General features: G+C 38.2%; 1 protein-coding gene and 1 pseudogene across 3 annotated transcripts in view; both read left to right on the top strand.

Moving 5' to 3' along the window:
- Nucleotides 1–21,496, top strand: part of CCNJ (cyclin J) — a 29,450-nt gene extending 7,954 nt beyond the window's left edge. Inside the window, exons 3-6 of one of the 3 annotated variants that reach the window (XM_004456967.4) lie at nucleotides 7,159–7,369; nucleotides 16,441–16,740; nucleotides 16,827–16,986; nucleotides 17,483–21,496. In XM_004456967.4, coding sequence (XP_004457024.1) covers nucleotides 7,159–7,369; nucleotides 16,441–16,740; nucleotides 16,827–16,986; nucleotides 17,483–17,894 — 1,083 coding nt within the window. In that variant the 3' untranslated portion in view covers nucleotides 17,895–21,496. The remainder of the gene's footprint in view (nucleotides 1–7,158; nucleotides 7,370–16,440; nucleotides 16,741–16,826; nucleotides 16,987–17,482) is intronic. The other 2 variants (XM_004456969.5, XM_004456968.5) reach the window with 2 other exon arrangements.
- On the top strand, nucleotides 448–3,047 carry LOC139439156 (liprin-beta-1 pseudogene; annotated as a pseudogene).
- Nucleotides 21,497–22,463: the final 967 nt, after the last annotated feature.

The raw sequence follows: 22,463 nt of genomic DNA, 5'->3' as shown, positions 1-22,463 counted from the left end.
ATGGTTAGCTACCCGAAAGGAAGAGAAATTTTGGATCTGGTGCAAAAAAGAATTCCAGAGGAGGCAGCCGGGCCAGGGCTTGCAGGCAGTGGAGTGTCACTGGGTGGGGGTGGAGCCAAGGCGCTGAACTGAATCTTAAAAGTATGTGTCCCAGGGCATAGAAGCATGGCCCCAGCAGGGAAGGAGGGCCACATGTGAGGACACAGAGGTAAGGGAGCAGATCTAGGTTGGAATTTACATTTGAAAAAAATAAAATGATGAGTGATGCAAGTGATATGTTGGCTACAGTGTTGGAACAAATGGATGGAATTATAGCAGGTTTTAAAGCCCTGGAATATTCTAGTGGGATTTTTGATTGCCATTCTCCCACTTCCCATTTATGGGAAGCTTTTGAATTCTGCATCCATTCTGGAACACCTGCATGGATTATTACAGATGATGGAAAGAAATAAGAAAGAAGGCTTGAGAAGCCAGATCCCAGATTCAACAACAGAAACACTGATTTAATGGCTGCAGAGTCAAATGACAAATGGACACCTGCCTGGGAATGGAGATGGGTATCAAAAAACACTTGAATGTTTAGAAATGATAGAGAATCCCTCATTCTTCAGGTAAGTGTGTTAACAGACCAGATAGAGGTTCAGGGAAAAAAGATTCAAGATTTGGAGTTTGTCTTGAAGAAGACAGAAATTGAATGCCATAGAAAAATGCAGTAGGAACTTCTGGGTAGGACATCCCTAGAAACTCAAAAATTGAACCGGGTGGCTGAAATGCCTAACTTGAGGCTGAAAATCACTGCTGTAGAGAGGATAGGCTGGATTATGAATATAGGTTCAGACACACAGAAGGGCTAATGTAAGAGATCAGTGATTTGAGGCTGAGAATCAGTGAAAGACTTCAGTATGAGAAAAAATGAAAATCAACTAAAAATGAACTATCATCTTTAAAGGAAAAACTGCAAGAGAAGGAATCTGAGGTGAAAAGGCTACAAGAAAAATTGGTTTGCAAGATGATAGGAGATTCTTGATAGAGATATTGAAGTAAAAAATACTGAAAAAACCTGTGGAGTCTTTGGCAACAAAATGTCTGCTCAGTGCCTGAACAGCTATAAGAAAATGCAAGACACAGTCATTGGCTCAAGGCAAAGATGTTGAATATGAAGATCTGCCAAATTTCTAGCTCTGTCTCCACTATTTTGGATGTTCATGGCTTTAGTGATCTAGAGAAAAGTCTATCATGTACTCCAGTAATGGGATCTCCCAGCCATGACCCATTTAACACTAGTGTTCCAGAAGAGTTCCATTCCAGCGTCTTACAAGTTTGAATCTCTTCATTATTACCAGCATCTACAGGTTTGGAAATTTCCAAAAAAGCAATATTGCCTCCTAAACCAGAGACTTCATTTGAAGAGAATGAAGGAAAAATAATCTTTGGTGCAGCTGTTGAAACCCAACTGTGTGATAATCTTTTAACTTCAAGTCTGCAGGAGTCTATTCAGAAGCCTTCAGAGAATAAGGCTCCAGCAGAAAGCAGACTGTTTGGGAGCCTCCCTCCCAAAGCCCTGGAATATGATGCCTCTGTGGATGACAATCAGTTTGGCACTTGAAAAGCCATGTCTTCCTATAGCTGGGGCTTTTTTAAAAAAAAAAATAACAAGAGGACAAGTGTACCAAACCTGGCTGAATCAGAAAAGGAGGTAGCCAAGCGCCCAGATCTGGCTTGTGTATTTTCTCACCCTAAAGATTCACAGGGGAACAGTCCTTTCCAGATACCTCCACCATGTCCAGATTCCAAAAAGAAATCCAGAGGCACTGTGAAACTCTTTGGAAAACTTGAGAAGTCAGTCAACAACATTCAACCCAGATGACATGTCTGAGCCTGAATTTAAAAGAGGAGGGACAAAGGCAACTTCAGGACCCTGGTGTGGTTGGTCTCAAGATTTGGGACAATTTAACAGTGACTTGGATATGCCATTTGCCATGTGGATCTAGGAGCAGCTTTGCAGTTGGCTTGTGGAACAGGGCTTGGGGTCTTACCTGAATTTTGGTAAGTACTGGATTGCATTTGGCCAAAGGCTTTTGCAGGTTTCTCAGCAAGATCTAGGGAAGAAACTTGGACCCAAGCATTCACTTCACTGGAAGAAATTCCATCTGTCATTACATGGCCTGAGATCTGAAGAAGAAATTAATCATGGAAAACTGGATTTCAACTGGGTCACTAGGTGGTTGGATGATATTGGCCTGCCCCAGTGTAAGACTCAGTTTGATGAAGGATGGAGTCACATGCTCCATTACATTTGACTTATTTCTTTGAAGTTTGTGACTCTGCTACACCATATTAGTATCAAAAAGGCCATCCATGTCCTAAGGGTGAATAACATTGAACTAAACTGTCTGGAGAGGCAGCAATCAGATGAGAATAGTGTCACCCCATACAAGGTGCAGCAGTAGACCAGTCATCAAATGATGGAGTGGCTGTACTCTGGACTTGGCTGAATATACTCCCAATCTCAGAGGCAGTGGTATCCATGGCAGTCTTAAGGTTCTGGAACCTTGCTTTAATGTAAAAACAATTATTGAACATCCCACCAAATAAGACCTTGTTGCAAAGACATTTGGTCACTCGTTATAACCTTTTGATGGGTGCTGAGGCCCAACACTCCAGAAGTGTGATGCCATAGAGTTACCAGATTATGTACTTCTAGCAGCCATTGCGAAAATGAAGCAAAACAAAAAACAGCAATTTTGGGAATCTGAAAAAGAAGCAGGAGGTTGGGGGAAAATGTTTGTCCAATGGAATTGGGACAGGCACCAGGAAGTGCATCTGAGAAAGGATTTACACTTGCTTTGGACATGTACATGTATGACAATGAAGATTTGGGCCGATTAGAGCAGATGGAAGATTCAGAAGGGTCAGTGAGACAGATAGGTGCTTTCTCTGAAAGCATCAACAATCTAACATACATGTTAAGGGAGGACGGCACATTTAAAGATTTGCTGCCCGTTCCCCCTAGTGCCATCATTACAGATGCAGACTCCGTTGTTTGATCACAGCCGCTGCAGAGCTTTAGGAGCCCTTTGTCCTTTTTTTTTCTAAGCTTTTTTCTCTAGTACAGCATAAACGGTGAGCAACAGGTTGTCTGTCTTTACAACTTCTGTTAGAAGCAGAAATGGAAAGCAGGGGAAATATGCCTATTCTGAAGCTGCCATGAAAAATGAGATGCTGGTGAATGAGAATATAATTGTTTCTCCTCTATTTAATGTTAAAATCTGTGCTTTATTTAAAGCATCGTGCTCAAGATGAGTATTTACCATAGTGTTTCCATTCATGTTAGCAGTATGAAGGATTTTCACACAGTAGCCAGTATGTAAGTGATTTTCTCAAATCTGTGTATGCTGGTGCTGCCTAAGGATGTTACATGCTTTCAAAATCAATACCTGGCATTTCTTTAAGCTTGCCAACCAAACCTCTACCTGCCTCTTATTGTCTTATTTTTATGTATATTTTTGTAAATGGATGTATATACACAGTACATAGAAAATAGAACTTTTATTTTGTCACTTAAGGAAGATGGTAGAAAGATCACATAAAAAAAAAATACAGTGGTATTTTTCATGTACCAGTTGGCTCCTGGAAAGGTCAGGATGATGATTCTTTCTCTACAACTGAATTTTATTGATGTTGATCATTCAGGCTAAACTAATATATATTAAATACCCCTCCTTCGATGATACATCACCAGGTTGTGAAGTTTTTAAAGTGTATCACCCTTTTATTTTATCTTGGATCGTTTTACTTCATATGGAAGAACTCTAGAGACATTTAAATTTTGTTAACGAGAATAGACCCAGAAGCCTCAAAAGAATTTGTAGAAATAATTTCTGATGAAAGCCAAAACTAAGATTTTCACAGTATGAGCTTATTTTCCTCTTTCTTAAGTAAATTATTACATTAAAATACAGTCTGCCTAAGCATGCTTTTAATTATAAACTTCTCAGACTATCAATGAATGGGCATTTAAAGCTCGACATTTGTCTGAACATTTTGTCTCTGAGATACAAAACTAGTTTTATACAGTAATGGCTATTTCGTGATGTTAAAATGTTCATATTTTTCTGTAGCAGAGGGCCCAAGTATTCTTTATAAAGAAAATAGAAAGCTGCAGCAAAAACTGTTATTGTGTTTATTATTTTTAGGGGCATTAGAAAAATACTCTATTTTTCATCAGTACTGCATCATTGCTCTTGAGAGCCAGCTGTGGAAAAGACAGGTTTTCACAGTTTGTGGTGGGATGGGCAGTTGAATAAATGCCATTGGACTTGGTTATTATAAACTGTATTTGAATATCCATGCTATCATCTTTTTAAATTGTCAGTAAGTTACCAATGGATTCGTCAAAGAGCTTATAACACTAGATTACTATTTATTCATTTGATGCTAATAATAATTTTCTTTATACCCTACCAATTGTTATTTTATAACTGTATCAGAAACTTACTATATTTGTGTGTTATTTTAATTTTTTAAAATATTTATTTATTTATTCCACCCCCACCCCCCACCGTCTGTTTTGCGTCCACTGTCTGCTTTCTGTGTCTGATTGCTGTGTGTTCTTCTGTGTCTGCTGGACTTCTCTTTAGGCAGCACCAGGAACCAATCCTGGGACCTTCACGAGTGGGAAAGAAGTGCTCAGTCTCTTGTGCCACCGCAGCTCCCTGGTCTGCTGCATCTCTTAATGTCTCTCCTCTGTGCCTCTTTTTGTTGTGTCATCTTACTATGCCAGCTCTCTGAGCAGGCCACCTCTCTGAGCAGGCCAGCATTCCGCACTGGCCAGCTCTCTGCACAGGCTAGCTCATCTTCACCAGGAGGCCCCAGGAATCGAACCCTGGACCTCCTGTATGGTAGACGGAAGTCCAGTTGCTTAAATCCCATCTGCTTCCCAATTTTCGCTTTATTTTAATATGAATATATGTCATCATTTGAAAAGTTCATTTTGTTATTAGAGCCTGATTAAAATATCAGGAGACTGTTGTAGACGCCAAATATTCTTTATGCAGGACAATGTAACATACTGATGATTTGTGAGAGGTTTAAACATTTTTTTGTTGTATATTTTATTTAAAGATATGCATTGCTAGTATTACCATACAAAAGGAAATAAAATCCATTGAAAAATTGGGAAAAAAACATTTTATAAATGGAATCATGCAGTGTTTTGTCTTTGGGGGTTCCCTTTTTTCACTTAGCATAATTCTCTGGAGATCCAGTATTGTTGAGCATCAAGCTTCCTTACTCCACAATTTTGCTATTACAAACAGTGCTGCAAAGGACCTCCTTGAATATACTATAATTTCCTAGCCCTAATGTTGCTAGGTTAAAGGGTACCTGCCATTTTTTAAAAAAATTATCTGTTACTTAATTGCCCTCCAAAAGGTTGTAGCAGTTGTCAAAGTGAGCAGTAGTTGTGGAAGTTACTGTTTCTTCTCACTCTTAATAGCATAAGCAAAATTAATAATTTAATCTGGTAGGTAAAAAATCTCTATGCTATAATTTTGAATGAGATTGGCATCTTTCTATATGCTTTTGTCCATCTTGTATTTTTCCTGTGAACTGTCTTTTGATATTTGTTGCCTTTTTCTTACTGATTTGAAGAGCTTTCTAAATAATAAAGAAATTAGCTCTTTGTGTCAAGATATTTATTAACTACATCTCTTCTTTGGTATGAAATGCCTGTTATCATATAGGTCTTCCTACCTAAGGGAAAGGAATATTTTTTCCTGTATAGAACTCTTCACAACACTTCAGACTTCAAATGTTATCTTCATTTGTATATATAAGTTTATTTCCAGGTACTTTACTTTTTTGTATTTACTGTATATGGAATCTTCTGTTTTCTAACTGGTGTTTAGTTGCAGAAAAGCTATTGTGTTTTTTTATGTTAATTTTCTAACCCATCTTACTGAATACTTATTATTTCTCTTTATTTTTTTCTGTTGATTTTCTTGGTTTTCCTGGGTATAAATACCATCTAAAAACAATTTTTTCCTAAAAATAACTTTTGAGTCTTTCCAATAATTATACCTTTTACTTTTTTCTAATTGTATTAGTGAGTACTCACAGAATGTTAAATAATATTGCTGTAATAGGCCGTCTTTCTAGTGTTTTACCTACAAATGAGAGGCTGGCTTTTATATCCGAGACCTTGTACCTCTTTCCCTCTCTCCCTTTCTTCCTTCCTTTATCAAAGAAGTAGATATCTATTCTTTTTTTTTTTTTCAGACATCTGTTCTTATTTCTCTCAGTTACCTTTTTCGAGATGCTATTGTGGCATCTATCAAGAAGATGATCATGCATATTTATGCGTGAATTTTTATTTGACTTACATTAACAAATTTCCTAATATTGACCCATCTTTGTGTTCCTGGGATGTACTACAGTTGAAGCGATATATTTTTTGTATACTCTGCTAAATTATACTGCTAGTATTTTATCTGAAAATTTGCATCTTAGATAATGTTAAGTTTAGATTGATCTATAACTTTTTGTTGTGATACCTGTTGAATTTGGTGCAATACTCTGGTAAAGTTTTAGTAGTGTAGGAATTTTCCATTTTTTATTTAATGAATTCATCTAATATAGTTCCAAAATTGAGCAGTGATGATGTGAAACATTTTATGTATATGAACAGATGATGGCAAAGGAGACATTATTAAACTGCTGAAAGGGAAACATGATTGAAATATACTAGTAGATGAATACTGGTCTCCCACCTACCACATTTCTGCAAGTATAATATAGCATGCAGCATACTAGGAGCACAGCCATTTAACCATTACTTTCTAGCCTCCTAGAGGGGTGTGTGTGAGGTATCTAATAATACCTTTATTAGAAATCTTTCTATAATGCATCCATTCCATAAAGTAAGAAACATCTATACTTGGTCATATCGAAGGTAGTAAAGAATGAGAAAAGTTTGGTTTTAAATTAAAAATGCTATTCATTATCCTTCCACTCAACTTTTTCATTTTTGTGTTCAAGAAAAATGTGTTTTAGGTGCTTATAACACAGCTATATTGGAAAAATAATAGTAAGTCTTTGCATTGAGGGATAGTACTTCTGCAAATTATGTCAAACTAAATGTTGTTCCTCTTGACCTAGGAGCTGAAGTTGCCCTCCTACAAAGGCCAGTCCCCTCAACTAAGTCTCAGACGGTATTTTGCTGACTTGATTGCCATTGTGAGTAATCGCTTCACGCTCTGCCCTTCTGCCCGACATCTTGCTGTCTATTTGCTGGACCTGTTTATGGATCGCTATGACATCTCTATCCAGCAGCTACATTTAGTTGCGCTTTCCTGTCTACTTCTAGCAAGTAAGTGTGAATCAGATGTACATAACTGAAAATTTCCATAGTTTATAGTAAATCTGCATAGAACTCAGTGAAACATCACTGAATCTCACTCATTCCAGTTTACTAGCATCAGAGAGCTCATGTTGATCAAGTGTTAAAAAGTAGCCCTGGAGTCTTTAAAAAACAGGTGTGTCTAAGCCCCACATTGTAAAGATTCCAATACAAATGACAAGGCCCACCCCAGATTACTGAATCAGAATCTCTACATCATGAGGCCTGGGTTTTTTTGTTGTTGTTGTTTGTTTGTTTTTACTTTTTTGAAGTTCCACATGTGATTCTGCTATGCCTTTCTAGCAGCGGTTCTCAACCAGATGCACTTATGCCCTCTAGCAGACATGAGCAATGTCTGGAGGTATTTGGTTGTCATAACCTAGAAGAATGCTACTGGTATCTAATGGATAAAGGCCAGGGATGCTGCTTAACATACTACAATGCACAAGACAGAGCCCACAAAACTTTTTTTCTGGCCCAAAATGTTAATGGAGCTGAGGTTGAGAAACTCTGTCTTCAAGGTACCATACTCTTGTAATGTTGGAATACTTTCTGCTGATTATATAATGAGTTGGTGTAATGCTCATTACACACAGCACAGTAGGACTGCCAAAGCCTACCACTCCCTCAAAGACTAACGAAAATGGAAAGGGCTCCCAGGAAACTCAGCTGCCGAAAGCCCCGGAGGAAAGCACCTATTTTTCTACTGCCCAGTCCAAGGAACCTCAAAAACCATGTGCTGTTTCTGTCCTTTTCTATTTCCATGGTCCCCAGAATTCAGAAAACAAATAACCAGAATATAATTTTGTTGGTCTTCCAGAAGACATTTGCACGGATGCCACGAGTCAACACTGGCGTCGGGCTCTCTTTTATCCTCTAGGAATAGTAGGTCTTACCCGGGGCTGGTGGCGTGTGGCCTCCTGGAACCAAAGCTGAATTCATGCGAATGGACATTACGGAATGAAGAAGGAGGGAGCTGTGCGCCCCTGGGACTCTAGAATTGGGTTTACGTCTATCTTCCTTCCGGTGTCCACGCTTTGCCTCTCACACCACAGAGCTTTGCCGCAACTCTGACCGCAAGTGCATTATTCTGCTGAAACTGAAGGGAAATGGCAAGACACATTTGCAGAGTTACCCAGAGAAAACCGACTGGCGGAATTGCTTGGTGGTTTGTTTATGTTTGCTTGTTCTAGTCCTTTTGGAGTTTTTCCCTCAGATTTTAAATGGAATTAGTACTTTTAGGTCACAGAGCATGCTTGCCTTTAAGGAAAAGAAACTGAGCTGACATGATCACAGCAAATGTGGAAATCTTTCCCACAAAGGAAGGCAACCGTGGCTATGAAATTCAGGGCCCCCTAATACTGAGTCAATGGGTTTTTTGCTCAAGGGAATGCTTTACTTACAGCAATACCATTAAATGCAAACCTTTTCGAAGCAGCTGCTTCTGCCGTAATCTGTTTTCTGAGCATTTTCGGCCACTGCAATGGGCTGGTGGAATGGCCTCTGCCTTAGAAGAGGAGCCCACGTCCTGCCTCAGTCGGCGGGGGCAGCCCAGAGCGCTGAAAACGGCTCGTTTCAGTGCGCCGCAGGATCAGCCGCCCACCTTTGCCCAACATTTGAAAAATAACGTGGAGACGCTGAACCCCGCCGTCTTCCTCAGGCCACTGCCGAAGGCCAAGGACGCCTGGAGACGATGGTGAGTCCCGTCGAGGAAGGACGCATCTGGACCTCCGGCCAGGACGGAAAAGTGCTCGTGCTCCGAAGCGACGCTACCGGCTGAAGCAAATCCATACTGTGTTATTTTAACTGAGCTGTCACTAAAACCACTCGTAAGGAGTTAGTTTGCTCAACTAAAATTCTGTTGTATTTTGCCTTTTTTTTTTAAATTCTGAAGATGTTTGTCATAATAAAAATCGTTCAACTCCTTTTGGCCAGAAAGGAGTGGAACAGAAAATAAAATCCTATTTCCAAAAAAAAATAGTGCAACTATTGTGCAACTGCTACAAATGTGAAAATCTTTACCTATGCATTGTGCACAATTATGTAGTAGGCAGAAAGATGGAGTCTGATTAATAACCATATTTGTTACCCAATACAGAATATATTACTAAACCTTTTGGTTCTTTCAGCATCTGCCTCTAACTCATTTCATTGCTTTTTAGTACCCTCACTGAAGAGAGAGGGTGAGAAAAGGAATTGAAATTGAATTTTGCTTCTTTTAGTGTGAAAATACTGTATTCGGTATTGAAGTTGAATTGATTATGTAGTTTTTATATTATTCATGTCATTACAATAGCAGTTGAAGCCCCAGTTCAAAATAGTATTTAGATTTATTGACTACCTTTACATCTTGACTACCTTTACCTCTAACCCTCACTTGTGGATTTGGGATCAGTTTGCCCCTGTCTAGGAATACTCCCCCACAACCTGCCACCAGAGTTCTTTGTTCAACACCTTTAGGCTCTGGCTGCTCATATACCTAAAGCAAAATGCAGGCCTGTGTGGTATCATTTCTAGTACTAATTTCTTCTCAGGTTTTTTTCCCCCCGTACTTTATTCTTCCTTTGATCAGATGACCTTAGCTACTTATTTTATCCCCTTCAATGTCTCTTTGTAAGTTTTTTTAAATCTTCTTGGAACCAGGATGAATATAAATAAGATACTGCCCAGCAATGACTTCCCACTGCCTGTGGGTTAAGGTGGAAACTCCTTAATGTAGCATTTAGAACCTTTCCTCCTGACCTAACCACCTGTCCAGTCTTATCTTTCCAACCTATACACATGTGCCTTGAACTGAATCCTTACCAGAATACTCTCCAGGGAAGCAGACTTGGCCCAGTGGATAGGGCATCCGCCTACCACATGGGAGGTCCGCGGTTCAAACCCCGGGCCTCCTTGACCCCTGTGGAGCTGGCCCACGGGCAGTGCTGGTGTGCGCAAGGAGTGCCCTGCCACGCAGGGGTGCCCCCCACGTAGGGGAGCCCCATGTGCAAGGAGTGCACCCCATAAGGAGAGCCACCTAGCGCGAAAGAAAGTGCAGCCTGCCCAGGAATGGTCCCGCACACATGGAGAGCTGACACAGGAAGATGACGCAACAAAAAGAGACCCTGATTCCCGTGCTGCTGACAACAACAGAAGCGGACAAAGAAGAACACACAGCAAATGGACACAGAGAACAGACAACTGGGGTGGTGGTAGGGGAAGGGAAGAGAAACAAATATAAAAAAAAATAAAGGCATCCTATATATATATAAAAAAAAAATATTCTCCATTTCCTGAGTATCTACATTTCCCCTTTAATCCAGCGTCCTCTGAGATGCACACATGCTGCTCGTCCCTACCTTCCCCCATCCCAAGCTAGAAAGGCTTGTGCATTTACCATTAACCTTTAATTAAGATTTCATTCTCATAAGTAATCACATGTACAATACTATATGTGTTTCATCACTGCCTGTGGTACCCTTTGTGGTTTAATAGCTTGCATAGGAGTTGAAAAACCCACACTTGACAGGTCAGATATGAGAGAGTCCGCAAATGGAATGAATGGTTTCTTGTTATCCTACAGAATGCTAGTTTACTATTGGATCAGTTTGTAGTGGAGAGACCCTGGAAACGAAACAGGCAAGTTAGGTAATTTTTAAGTATTGGGATGGGAACATCACTGATAGAAAGTAACTTTTGCCTGCTGTGGCCATCACCATCCTTTAACCACTGCCAAGCCACACCTGTTCTTTGCCTATAATTCCTAATGTGTGGTGTATAGCTGAGGGGGATGCTCACCTTGATAAGCTGTGAAATAGTAAAGCATAGTCAGTTCAGAGAGTGACTTATATTTGAGACTAAAATTTACATATTAATAACTTACTAAGTGGTTTGGGCAGTACTAAACTAGATATTCAGAAATTACATGTTCTACCGAAGTTCACTGAGGACTGTAGTTGAATAATAAGAATTCTGGCTGTCATGCAGTGCCTGGCATTGTTTCCAAGTTCCTACAATTCCCACAGTTTGTGGGGAGGATACTATATTTGTGTACTGTATGTTTATTGGAATGGAGTTTTCAATTCTTGTTTTTAAATTATGTTGCTTTTAGTTTGAGGTCATGATCAGATTTCTTTGAAGATTATTTGGTTAAATCTGTGTGGTAATATGTAGTTATTCCAACAGTGTTTTGGGCTCATTTTCCAGAAAGACATCTTTAGGATCTGTATATGCTCTGGTTCAAATATGAATTATCATCTTTTTAGTAAAGTGAGGTTATAAGCCAGATACCTTCTCCATTTGTTCTGCAGACATTCCCCAATCCTCCTTTCCCCAAGAGAGAAGAATTGTATCATTGTTCTTTTTCCACTAGAGAATGGGAAATGGATGACATAGGTATCCCTCTGTCTCATGCTCTCCTAAGTCGTGGTCAAAAGAGTTTGAGCTTTTAGCTCTATGCCAGGGTCAGGTGTCTTAGAGGCTCATCCTTCAGTAGCCAGCAGCAGTCTCCCCTCCCCCAATCTCTAACTTCACATCAGAAGTGCTTAGGATGCTTATAAACTTACTTATAGCCTGTTTTCAGTATCTGATATCTGCTTGAACTTTGAATTCTAGTATTTCTTATATTCTTACACTCTTTTTTTACCTTTGGATACCAATGACACTTCACCAATTCATTATCATAAACTATTCAAATAATGCTTCTCTCCTCACAGAAAAATTGAGCGCTGTGTCTCCCCCTTCCTCAGCTGCTCCCTGCTTTGGGATGGATGGTGTGTTACATAAAAGTGAAAAACAGCTTATAGCTGACAGGACCAGTGACAGTTGGATTCTAGTTAGAGAATAGGTTGAGAGGCTTTAGGTGGTTTGACCAAAGATGAAGCACAGCTTTTAAGCTTTGTGTGCCTTAGGAGTCTACACTAGGAAGGGTAGGAATAAAGGGCCTAGATGCTAGTGGGAGAGTGGTGTGTAGTATTTAAGAGAGGGTCTGTAGTGATGGACTTCCTGGGTTTGAATCTCTTTACAGTATAGGACTTTCAGTAACCCTTAAGTCTTAGGTTAGTTCTTTATAAAAATGGAAATAAATAAACTTAAAAGGTGGCGTGAGGATCAAAATGGTAATATGTTTGAAAATACATAGAAATTAATATAAATGGCCTAGTAATGATTACTTTCTCCATAAGCTGCTCTGTCTTCTTTAGCCTGTTCCCCAGCCCAAAAGGTCATCCTTGAATGGGCCCTGATTTGTCCTGGGAAATTCTCAAATTCCAACTCAGCTCTTCCACTTGTATACTTTGGCTCTTGTGGCCTTCTGTGTTTCAGAAAAAAAAGTTTAGCCTTATTGTAAATGTTGCACGTGTTCTATTGTAAATGTCGCCTTATCATAGATGTTGCAGTTGTCCCCTGTTATTGTAGATGATGTTGCAGTTCTGATAGCTAACAGCTGCTCAGTAGTTTCCAATAAATATGATGTGGAAACTAGGGTCAAGGCTTTCAGTTCCCGAAGCTGTGAGGCTCCTGGTTCCATCCTTGGTTCCTCTCATGTTTCTCTTTGTCCGTTATTTCTGTAAGTTCTGTGTTACCCTCCCTTCGAGCAAACCTATTGCTAAGCTGGTTCTCAGTATTTGTGACTAGGCCCTGAACCGGTAGAAAGCATGCAAATGGTCTTTGTGATGAAGCTTCAATTTGCTCAAGACTTTTGGCTTCATCTTGACTTTCTTAGTTAGAAAGTATAACTTGGAGTCAAGATTATCAGCCTTTTTTTTTTTTTTTTAGGAAGTACCAGGGATTGGTCCCAGGACCTCATACGTGGGAAATAGGCTTTTAACCACCAAGCTGCCTCCTCTCCCCTATTGGCTTTTAGTAGTAACAATTTGTGACATGCTTGTTTCCCCTTGCCTACCAATGTAGTGTTAGCAAAGCTTTTACTTGTGAAAGGTAAAAAACTATATCACAATTGATTTGATTTACATCTTAATTTTTAATGAACTTAGAATCTTTTTCTCTGAATTGTCTTTCTCTTCTTTACACACATTTCTCTTAAACTAATAGTCTTACAGATTTGTGAGAATTCTTAGTTATATTAAAGATGACTTTTTTTTTCATAAGAGAAGAGTAGAGTGGCTTGGCAAAGCTCAAAGTGACATCCGATCCATACTCAGTGTACAAATCTCTTCTTCCACATACTTGCCATTCACCATCAACTTTGGAAATGTGCTAGTTTCCATACTGATTTGAACATTTCCTATAAAGGAGAGAAGACTTGATGTTTTGGCTTCTGTGATCTCTAATTCTTTATTTTCTGGGACGGAAGCAGATGTGAATTTCCTGTGCCCTTATTTCCTGTTTGAAGCCTTTATCAATATAAACATATGGCTTCTGGTATTTCCTTTCAATTGAAGAAACTGATCTTTCTGATCTGCAAATTGTATTGTGGGTAAGTAGGTTTGAAATATACACCACACACACCATTTAGCACAACAGTAACTATAGATATGAATGTAGGTATTTTTTGAAGCTATCACAGATTTTGAAATCATTTGCTATGTGATTTTATGTGAATATTTATAATACTGTAATAGTGAAAAAAGTTTCAGGAAACTTAACCTTGAATTAAAATCCCCAGTATGGTTATTTGTATAGTAGGCAGGTTATTTAAATGCAAAGTCCTTCACACTTATAATAGCCTAGTACTTTATAAATATAGAAGCCCATAGGTGCTTAATATAGAAGGCTGTCTATCCTGGTAGTTATATCCATATAATCTGTGATACTTTGGTCTACAAATACAGGTTTGGGAGTTAAAACATAAGTCTTACTTTTGACTTAAGTTTTTTGTTTGACTGAACTTAAAATGAACTTTAAATGAATTGGCTAACCTTACGCTACCTTGGTTTCTTGAGCTGTGAAATTGGTCATATGCAATTTTGTTTTCAATGTTGAAAGTTTCATGAAGATAATATGAAACAGTCTTGATCCTTGAATTAAACAGTGAATTATGGTGTATTAATTTCTTCAAAGGAACTTCAAGCATGATATAAATAGACCTCATTAATTTTTACAGTATTCCATTGAAGTATACCAAAATATTGCTGTTCCTACACAAATGGCAAGACCCATTGAAATCCCTAATTCATCCAGAGTGATTGAACTAAATTCCTGGGTCATTTTCCTTCTGAAGAATTTTACTTTGTTATACTGAGAACAGTGGTTTCATCTTCTGTTATCTTTTTGCAATGATGATGCTAGATAAGTATGTTACCAAAACCACTTTAGGACTTTAGCTGTACTAAATGTGTGGTATTGACAAAACATGAAATTTATCTTTATGTAATTTGAATTGGAAAGGACTATCTAAATTCTTGAAAAGTCTGAATTATGTATGTTTGGATCAACTTCTGTCTGCATCTATGTTTAGTTAAGATTAGTTTAGATCGAAAGTTCAAAATTTCTCTGGAGCAGGAAGAGCTGCTAACTTTCCTTCTTCTTTGGGCTTAGACACTTCTCATGTCATGAACTTAATATTTCCCATCATAGGAGACAAAATCTTCTTCCCTAGTTGCTGTCCCTAACTAAGCAAAGCCCAGGGCAGATAACGATGCATTTTCCCTAGTCCTCAGGCAAACCAAAGTGAGCTTACCCCACTGACTTCAACACTACTGTCTGTACACTGTCTGGGCTGAGTGACCTTGGCCAGTACTGTTTGTCGCAGCATCTTCAGTGTGGTGCAAACTCACCCCTTCCTGCTTCAGCTACCTTTCTGACTCTTCTGCAAAAAATATTTTTTTATGGATAAAATAAAAGTGTAAGATTTCCAAGGAAACCAAATATATTGAAATAGATATTGAAATTTTACATAGAAGTATGTGCTTCTTGAGGAACATATTTCAACAACTATAATTTTGAAGAAGTATGCATATAAAAGATATTTTTGCTTACTGGGTATAAAGTGTTTTAAATAAAAATTAAAAAGATATTGTGAGAAATGCACAATAATTGCAATATGATATGATTGTTTTAACCTTAATGTAGAAATAAGACACACTAGAAGGCTTGAGTTATAATTTCCCTCCTTCTGTGGACCATCATGGAACAAACACCCAAAGAGACTTGAAGACAATTTTTCATTGCTGCATCTGGAAAATCATAATAGTTCCTGGTGCCCTGTGATTTTCTCCAGTCATAAGTCCTAGAAATCCCTAAAAAATAATGCTTAATATATGGTAAAGTGCTTTGTTGGAAATTATAATATCAGATGGAATGTAAGCTATACATAAAATTTATTCTAGTGCTGGAGGGGGCTTTTTTCTTTACCTGTGCACATTTGAAAACTTGGTGATTACTTTTTATAGAAAGTTAATGCCTTCAGATAATGAAGTTTAGCCGTCAGAATATCTTTACTCTTACTCTGCTTTGAGTTAGGTGATATAAAAGGACATACACGGTTATAAAAGGGAATATAAAGAATCATCCCCCCTTTTAAATAGATTATATTTTTGTTGGGAATTCAGAAGAAGAGGGGTGGGTTTTGTGTGTGTGTGAAATGAGAAAGCTTATAGATGTTTTTTTCCTCCCAACTATTTAGCACTCTCTGCAATTATGCTGAAAATGTGCCAAGATGAAGCCCTCAAAGTTTAATTATTTTTTTATTTCAGATAAAGCTATGGCATTAAATTCTTTAAATTCTATTCTAAAATATAATAATTTTTTCTTCCACCACAATTATTACCATCACCTACCTCCCCACCCCTAAAAAAATTACTGAGAAGATTCAGCTGGTGAGATTTGAGTTATTTTTTCATTGGCATACATGACTATTTCTCTTACACAATAGGACACAGATCAGAATGTTTACATATTCCAAGCATTTCTTTTTTGAGTGAGGGGCAGGAGTGGGGGACAGCAGCGCTAGGAGAGAAAGCATTCAAATATGAGAAATACAGAGAATGCTGGCACAGAGTATCTGCCTAAGCTAGGGGGAAAGAATGCCTTTGGGTCTAACTAACTAGACGTATAATGATCATGTGCCTAATATTTTCTATTTTTTTCCCTTTTATAAGGTAAATTTGAAGAAAAAGAAGATAGTGTGCCTAAGCTGGAGCAGCTCAATAGCCTGGGTTGTATGACTAATATGAATCTAGTATTGACAAAACAAAATTTGCTACATATGGAGCTATTATTATTAGAAACCTTTCAGTGGAACCTCTGCCTTCCTACAGCTGCCCATTTCATTGAGTATTATCTCTCTGAAGCAGTACATGAAACAGATCTTCATGATGGCTGGCCAATGATTTGTTTGGAAAAAACTAAACTCTACATGGCCAAGTATGCAGATTACTTCCTGGAAGTATCTTTGCAAGGTGAGTTGTTGTGGATACTGGTAAGAGTTTGTGAGCTTGCAACTTGTGTATTCTATTGCTTAAGTTCATTTTTGGTGTCTCCACAGATTATGCCTTTCTAAATTATGCACCTTCTTTAGTAGCTGCTGCATGTGTGGCTTCTTCAAGAATTATACTTCGTCTTTCTCCAACGTGGCCTACAAGACTGCATCGTCTTACTGCTTACTCCTGGGATTTCTTAGTGCAGTGCATTGAACGGCTATTGATGTAAGCCTTTTTGTTCTTTTGTTTGTAATTTCTCATTAATATTTTTCTTCATGTATAAAGTTCCCTGAAAACAACTTCTCAAAGGCACGGAGCTTTTAGGATACTTGCTTCTGGCAGCCACTTCTTCCAAGAAAAAGCTGCTATGTGAGCAGAGTCTGCAGAAAGGGAGCCCCTCTTGGTGATAACCAGCTAAAAATGTTGCCATTGCTAATATGATTCTGGATACATGATAGGGAAAGAAACTCCTCTTTTGGACATGTCTCAACTGGGTATCACCCTCAAAACTACCAGCAGTCACTCCCCAAGATTTATACCATGGGAAGGCACTTTAGAAGAATGTGAGTGACATCTCACTATTGTTAAAATTTTGGTGCAGTGACTGCTACCTAGGCAGTCGTGTCAGTCCATGGGTTAGCTTTTCAGGGGTTGAGAGAGGGACATGAATTTGTAGCAAATTCTTCTCAAGCAATATTAATGTTTTCTTTTCATTTTGTAGTGCTCATGATAATGATGTGAAGGAAGCAAACAAACAGAGGGGACAGACAGGACCTCAGTCAGCACAACTAAGTGTGTTCCAGACAGCCTCCCAGACCTCGCGGTCAGTTCACTTTCAACAATCTCAGTATCTCCATCAGGCACATCAGACCTCTCTGCAGTATCGTCATCCTGCATCGGAACAACCAAGCTGTCAGCAGATAGTATCTACCACACACACCTCATCTTACACATTACAGACATGTCCTGCTGGCTTCCAAACGAGTGTTCAGGGCCTTGGGCATGTGCAGACTGGTGTTGGGGTGTCTCTTGCAATACCAGTAGAAGTTAAGCCCTGTTTGAGTGTTTCTTATAACCGGAGTTATCAGATAAATGAACATTACCCTTGCATTACTCCATGTTTTGAAAGGTGAAGGTAATACCTGACCCAGACTGTTGTGTGGCTTGAAGCTGTGGAGCAAACTTTATTTAAACTTCTCTTCAAAAGGAAAAGGAGCCAAATGACGTCAATACTTCAGATCCTAGCTCCAGACTAAATATCCCTTTTAGTGTACCAAGAATACCTGGGAGGGGAGGACTAAGCAAATACTTTAGTAGTGTGTATTTCAAATCCTATATTGTAACAAATATCTGTATGACTTAAGATTTTCAAACCCTGACTGATGGTCCAAATATTTCAAAATATTCAATACAATAGAAACCTTGGACAGACTCCCATAGTGAGATTTGATCTATGGTGGCCTCTGGCCTAATGTTGGCTTATGTGTCAAAGCCTAATGTTTATCTGTGGACTTGCCAAACAATCTTTTATGAAGGAAAGTAACAGTATTACTTCTTGAAGAGATCCTTTTTTTAAATTCTACTGTTTTGAGTTTTATTTTTGATCTACAAATGAATTTTGACTGTTTAAACTCATGATTTGCTATACCAATCTGAGCAGTAAAAAAAAAGAAATTTTTAGATGATTATAATTTCCTATTACAAATAGTATAGGTCTCTGGATTTATATATTAAAATGAAGGGAGGAGTAGATTGCTTATTTTAAAATCATGGTCATAATTTTTGTTTTTCCCCTAGGTGATAAGCCTTACATCTTTAGATTAAAACACATTTAACTCAGGGAATTTGTACTACTTGGAAACACTTAACTATAATGCAACATGCTTTGGGAATGTTATAGTATGAACTACCTTTATAACTGTAGGCTAAAATACTCCTGCTAGGATGTGTTTTCAAATGAGGACCATTGTAGCATTGAATGAAATGGTGGTTTCTATGATTCATAATACATATATAGGTTTTGCATTTCTTGGTGCAATCAATAATCTATACCCAGATTTGATATTATTCTTTAAAAAAAGTTTTTTCAAGGGAAGGCATACTGTAAAATGTCAATAGTAGAATGAACTTCTGTAGGTTTATTTTGGAGTGGAGTGTGGCCAGGGTAGTTCTCAGGTTGTGCTAAAGCAGCACTTTCTTCTGTTATGTGGAGGACAGGCATTATGAGCAACATTTGAATCCATCTAGTCAGTCTAAGCAGGCAGAGATACTGACTACTAGATTTCAGTAACCACTTTCATTGAATTGGCCCCAGAAATGCCCTGGGACATTTTACTATATTGGTAGTGAGTGAAAACAGCAATAATAGTCATTACAGCAAGGGCAATTTTGGGGTAATGGGAAATAAATTTGAAAAGTTAAAATCATTGTAATAAACTGTATACATTGTGCTCTTATCTGTGGGAGAAGGGAGATTCGGTGAAGGGAAGCTTTCTGGTTTAAAAGTTAGTAAGGTGTGTCTTTTTGTTTGTGTGGTGTTTTTTTTAAAGATAGCACTTGAATAGAAGGGAATCTGCATGGCAGATATGTGACTGCCATAATGTGCATTGACGACAGACTTACAGAGATGTGGGTATGCAGCAGGAGTCTCAGCAATCAAGCCAGTGGCTTTTGGTAGTAAGGGAAGGGGCCCAACACAGTAACAGACTGACCCAGATGGCTCCAGTAGATGAGTGTGGGGGGTGGCTTCTGTCAGCATGCATTCTTAACAAAAAAATCCTTTCCTTAAAAGGAAGATAATGTGTGTATTTAAAGTACATAGGGTATGATGTGGATTTATTAAACACTCAGGTAAGAAAAATCACTTAGCCATGGCAGTTTTCAAGCAGAAAATTGTGTTCTGAAAGTATCATCACTTTCTCTTTAGAGAAGGCTGCTAATTGGAGTTTGGTAATTCTTACCTCAAAAAAAAAAACTTGAATTATTTTGAAGAAAGTGGATTCAAAAGAGAATCCATCTTTCACATTCACATTCAGAACCCAGCAACCTGGAGTCCATTTTCAGTATTTTAACTACCTCAATAATACTATGAATGTAAGATATTGGGATTGAGATCCCAACTTGAAACAACAACTGGTGCCTATGGTAATTTAATGTCTTGTCAAATGCTTTTATTGATTGATTTAAATGTCATTCTTGTTATAGAAGAATATGCCTTTTTAAAAAGCTTATTAATAACACTTCCCCAATTTATATTTAAAAAAGCTAAAGAACACTGGATTGATTTTGGGGTGTGGGGTGTGGGGTGTGGGAGGGGGGATGCTAGAATAAAATAATGGGTTACTATTGCTGCATACCCAGGGTAGGGTGGGATGGTTGGAGAATCAGAACTATTTTAAAACATTAGGGTTCAATTAAATACAGTTCACAATTGCTAGCTTTTTGGGGGTGGGGGGAGTTGTTATGGGTTTTGTTTAATTTATTAATTAGTCTTTAAGGTAGTTTTGCTTGTTTTGTTTTGTTTTGAGATTACTGGACCATCATTAAATGTGTACTGTGAACAATTAAAATGTATAAAGGGCTTTACCAAAGTCCACTAAATAAACACTACTCAAGTACAGACTGCAAACCAAAATGTATGTGTTTTGACATTAATTGCAAATAGTGAGTATGGTGCTAAAGTCTACACCAATGGAATTAGATGAGTGCTATGCACTTAATTTTAAAATAAAACTAGTTTTCAGTAAAATTGTTTTGGTGTTTGGTTTTCAATGTAAACTTGACATATATTTGCAGCTTTGTTGAACCATGTCATCATGTAAGTCAGATTTGGAGTCATAATTATAGTTACTAAAAACCATCCAGATCCTTGATGGTGGGAAACATTTGTCTCTTCATTGTGTATTTTTTCCTGAGTATCAAAGGCTGCAAAAGTATATTGGACACAAGGAAGCAGATGTGGCTCAAGCAGTTGAGCTCCCACCTACCAAATGAGAGGTCCCAGGTTTGGTTTCCGGTGCCTCCTGGAGAAGATAAGCAAGACAATAAGCCGGTGCAACAAAGATGATGGAACAAGAAGACAAAGGAAAGACAATGAGACAACAAAGCAAGGAGCTGAGGTGGTTCAAGCATTTGAGTGCCTCTCCTACTTGGGAGGTCCCAGGTTTGGTGTCTGGTGCCTTCTAAAGAGAAGACAAGCAAACACAGCAGACAGCGAATGCAACCAATGAAGGGGGGAGGGAAAATTAAAAAATACAACGTGTATCAAACACAGCTATTGCCTTTTGGGTTTAACATCAATGTTAGTATGTTACCAACTGCGAATTCTAGTTTGTTAATAATACAAGCTTTAGAAAATTTCAAGTCTGTTGTCAAAGAAAAGCAGAAAATGGTCCAGAGAAAATGGTCAAGAGAGAGTGAACAGGGTCAACAGTGCTATTCATCTATATGTAAATGTTACTTCCTACTTAATTCTACTTAAAATTTAGCAGAATGCTTTTTTTACACAAAAATCTTGTAAAAAATAGTATTTCCTTATACCCCCCCTATTGCTAACACATTGCATTAGTATGGTGCCTTTGTTAAAATTGATGAAAGAATATTTAAATTGTGCTATTAACTATAGTCCCTTGTTTATATTAGGGTGTATTTTTTCTACTATATGCCACCCTATCATTAACATATGCATTAGTGTGGAACATTTATTATAATAAACGAAGGAACATATTTATAATTATACTACTAACTATAGTCCATTTTTTACAATAGGATTCACTGCTGTACAGTGCTGTTTTCTCTGTTTTTATTCTAGTAACGTACAATCTAAAATTTTCCCTCTTAACTACATTCCCATCTATAATTCAGCACTGTTAATTTACACACATTATATTATTCAAGTTCTCTGTCTAGATATTCTATCTATTGAAGAGAGTGGTGTTTTGAAGTCACCAACTACTTTTGTAGAGGTGTCTTCTCCCTTCAGTTTTTCCAGCATTTGCCTCATGTATTTTGAGCCCCATGGTTAGGTGCATAAATTTTATGGTTGTTATTTCTTTTTTAAAAAGATTATTTATTTCCCCTCCTTCCCTTCCTCCTGCCCTACTGTTTTTGCTGTCTGTGTTATCTTCTCATTTTCTCCCTAGGATTCACTGCGATTCGATTCTGGAGACCCCTGATGTGGAGAGATTCCCTGTCAATTGCACCCTCTCTTGGTTTCTGCTATGCTTCACCTTGACTTTCCCCTTGTGTCTCTTTCGATTCATCATCATCTTGCTGCATGACTTACTTGTGTGGGTGCTGGCTTACCATGCAGGCACTTGTACGGTCACTGGCTCACTATGTGGGCATGCTTTCTCTTATTCTTTTTCAGCAGGAGGCCCCAGGGATCAAACCCAGGTCCTCCCGTATGGTATGCGGAAGCTCTATCACTTAAGCCACATCCATTTCCCTGTTATTTCTTCTTGATTGATTGCCGTTTTAAAATTAATATATAGTGTTTTTATCTCTTACAACAGCTTTTAACTTAGACTTTTGTGTCTGATATTAATACAGCTACCCCAGCTCTGTTTTGGTTACTATTTGCATGGAATATCTTTCCATCCTTTTGCTAAATCTATTTGTGTCTTTGAGTCTAAGGTGAGTCTCTTGTAATAGTTAGATCATGGTTGTTGTTGTTTTATATTCTGCCAAGCTCAGATTAGGGA

The sequence above is a fragment of the Dasypus novemcinctus genome, chromosome 6 (genome assembly GCF_030445035.2).
Source record: "Dasypus novemcinctus isolate mDasNov1 chromosome 6, mDasNov1.1.hap2, whole genome shotgun sequence".
Lineage (NCBI taxonomy): Eukaryota > Metazoa > Chordata > Mammalia > Cingulata > Dasypodidae > Dasypus > Dasypus novemcinctus.
The sequence above is the reverse complement of the archived record's forward strand: the minus strand, read 5'-3'. Positions and strand labels throughout refer to the sequence as shown.